This window comes from Octopus bimaculoides, chromosome 12, assembly GCF_001194135.2.
Source record: "Octopus bimaculoides isolate UCB-OBI-ISO-001 chromosome 12, ASM119413v2, whole genome shotgun sequence".
NCBI classification, from domain to species: Eukaryota; Metazoa; Mollusca; class Cephalopoda; order Octopoda; family Octopodidae; genus Octopus; species Octopus bimaculoides.
This window is the reverse complement of record NC_068992.1, coordinates 55,775,627-55,778,362: the sequence shown is the minus strand read 5'-3', so window position 1 is coordinate 55,778,362 and position 2,736 is coordinate 55,775,627. Positions and strand designations below refer to the sequence as shown.

The following is a 2,736-nucleotide window of genomic DNA, read 5'->3' as shown; positions in this document are numbered from 1 at the left end:
TATATAACAAATGAAGGAATTGTTCTTTATAGGTTATATAATACACACACACACACGCATACAAAGGAGTGAATAAGGTATAGATAACTTCTATAAATGGATGAATATATCTACATGATAATGTATATGTGTATATAAATTGTATAAGAAGTTAGCATGTTATAACTATCTAAACATTTAAGAATGTAAATATACATAATGTATAAGTATGAATATGCATTTTTGCATGTGTGTATGTGTGTATATAAGTACACGCTCACACACACATGTTTGTTTGTATGTATGTATTTTTAGATAAAAGGAACTATACAAATATTCGTGTTACCTGTGTGCAAAAATCAATAAACTGTTCAAAACTATATGACAATGATTTTCTTTCCCCCAGGTGTTACTATTTACTTCAAAGGAGCAGCTCGGGCAAAATGGTGTGAATTAATGGACAACGGTAGCAGGAGAACCGAAATAGAGCATGATAAAGAAGAAATATATTTTGATGACCGATTCTGCTTGTGGGGCAAAGGTAGGAGACAGCGATGCTTATCTAATCAATATCGGTTTCTAATGCTTCCAACATATTTCTTGCATCATAATCATTTGAAGATCTGTTTGTTGTGAGACCATGAATATTAGTTATTATTATTATTATTATTATTATTATTATTATTATTATTATTATTATCATTATCATTATTATTATTATTATTTCAAGGTGGTGAGTTGGCAGAATCGTTAGCATGCCAGGCAAAATGCTAAGCAGCATTTCATCTGTCATTACGTTCTGAGTTCAAATTCTGCTGAGGTCGACTTTGCCATTCATCCTTACGGGGTTGATAAATTAAGTACCAGTTAAACACTGGGGTCGATGTAATTGGCTAGTCTTCCAACCACCCACAAATTTCAGACCTTGTACCTTTAGTAGAATAGATTATTATTATTATTATTAGAAATTGCTGGCCTTGTGCCAAAATTTAAAATCATCATTATTATTATTGTTATTATTATTATTATTATTATTATTATTATTATTATTATCATTATTATTATTATATAACTTTTCAATATTTGGTAGATTGAGGCAAATTTCTACTGCATCACCTCCTACACCTCCGTGTTGCTGGGGTGTGTGCATTTAGTTCTGAGTTCAAATTCCGCTGAGGTTAACCTTGCCTTTCATCCTCTTGGGGTTGATGAGGTAAGTACTAGTTGCGTACTGGGGTTGATGTAATTGACTGGACCCCGCTCTCAAAATTTCTGCTCTTGTGCCTATAGTGCAAAATATTATTAGGACAATGGGTTGGCTGAATTGGTAGAGCAGTGAATAAAATACCTTGTGATATTTGTTTCAGTTCTTTATACTCTAAGTTCAAATCCTGACAAGATTGGTTTTGCTTTTATCCTTCCCGGGTTCATGAAATAAAGTTTCAATGAAGTACTAGGGTCAGTTTAATTGACTAACCCTTTCCCCACAAATTTCCAGCTTTGTGCCTATGTTAGAAAATTATTATTATTATCGAGGGAATTATTATTATTATTGGCAGAATCATTAGAGCATCGGACAAAATACCTTCAGGATACGAGTTCAAATACCATCAAGGTCACGTTTACTTTTTATATTTCCGGAGTGTGCTAAAATGGTTGTGTGATTAAGAAGCTTACTTTGTAACCATGTGGTTTGGGGTTCAGTCTCATTGAGTGGCACTTTCAGCCAGTGTCTTCTATTATACTCCCAGAGAGACCAGTGCCTTGTGATGGAATTTAGTATGTGATTGGCTTGAAAAATTGTTAAGATATTAAGATATTTATCTCAACATGAAACCAATGGTAGCCTTAATACACAAATAAAGAAATTTTATCCATCAGTGCAGTGTTGAGCACTCATTCTCATTGTGTGACATTTATGTATGTATGTATGTATATATATATATATATATATATATATATATATATATATATATGTATATGATGGGCTTCTTCTTTCAGTTTCCGTCTACCAAATCCACTCACAGGGGCTTGGTTGACCTGAAGCTATAGTAGAAGACACTTGCCCAAGGTGCCAAACAGTGGGACTGAACCTAGGACTATGTGGTTGGGAAGCAAACTTCTTACCACACTGCCACACTTGCTTATAAGCAAATCTGAAGGATGTTCTGAAATAAACAATAAGTGGAATATAAAAATCTTTTTTTTTTTTAATATTTAAGAGTAAAATTTAATTTATCCGTTACTCATTACATTTTTTTTTCTTAGAATGATAATGTATTTAGGCTTATCAAAATTCAGCTTTACAGAATAGTTCGTTAGTGTTGGTATTAAGAATAGTTCATTAGTATAGGTATTGTGCTCACATGAAATTTATAGACAGTTTCTTGTTATGTCTCTGATAGATTTAAAGTTTTCTGTCGCTATGGCAGACGCTTTGATCATGTAATTTAAGTAGCAAAGAAAATTTGAAGAGAGTCCTTTGAAGAATTAGATAAATAGAATTGCTGTGAGGAATATAGAACCTACCATTTCAGTAGTCATTGGCCTACATACAGGCTTCTATATACTGAAAAGATGGATGATTTCTTGGATTAGTTTCATTGCACTTGGGGGTTTTATCCAATGAAAACCAATGTATTATCATCACCACTACCACTATCATCACCGGTGCCACCACCACCACCACCACCAAAAAAATAACTTATTTACCTAAGTTTTAACATCATCTCCTTCGAAATAGTCACCTTGTACAGC

The 2,736-nt window shown here is 33.0% G+C and overlaps 1 protein-coding gene across 1 annotated transcript in view; it reads left to right on the top strand.

Moving 5' to 3' along the window:
- Positions 1–2,736, top strand: part of LOC128249207 (arrestin domain-containing protein 3-like) — a 56,769-nt gene that overhangs the window by 44,012 nt on the left and 10,021 nt on the right. The window contains exon 2 of the mRNA XM_052972190.1: positions 386–520. Coding sequence (XP_052828150.1) covers positions 386–520 — 135 coding nt within the window. The remainder of the gene's footprint in view (positions 1–385; positions 521–2,736) is intronic.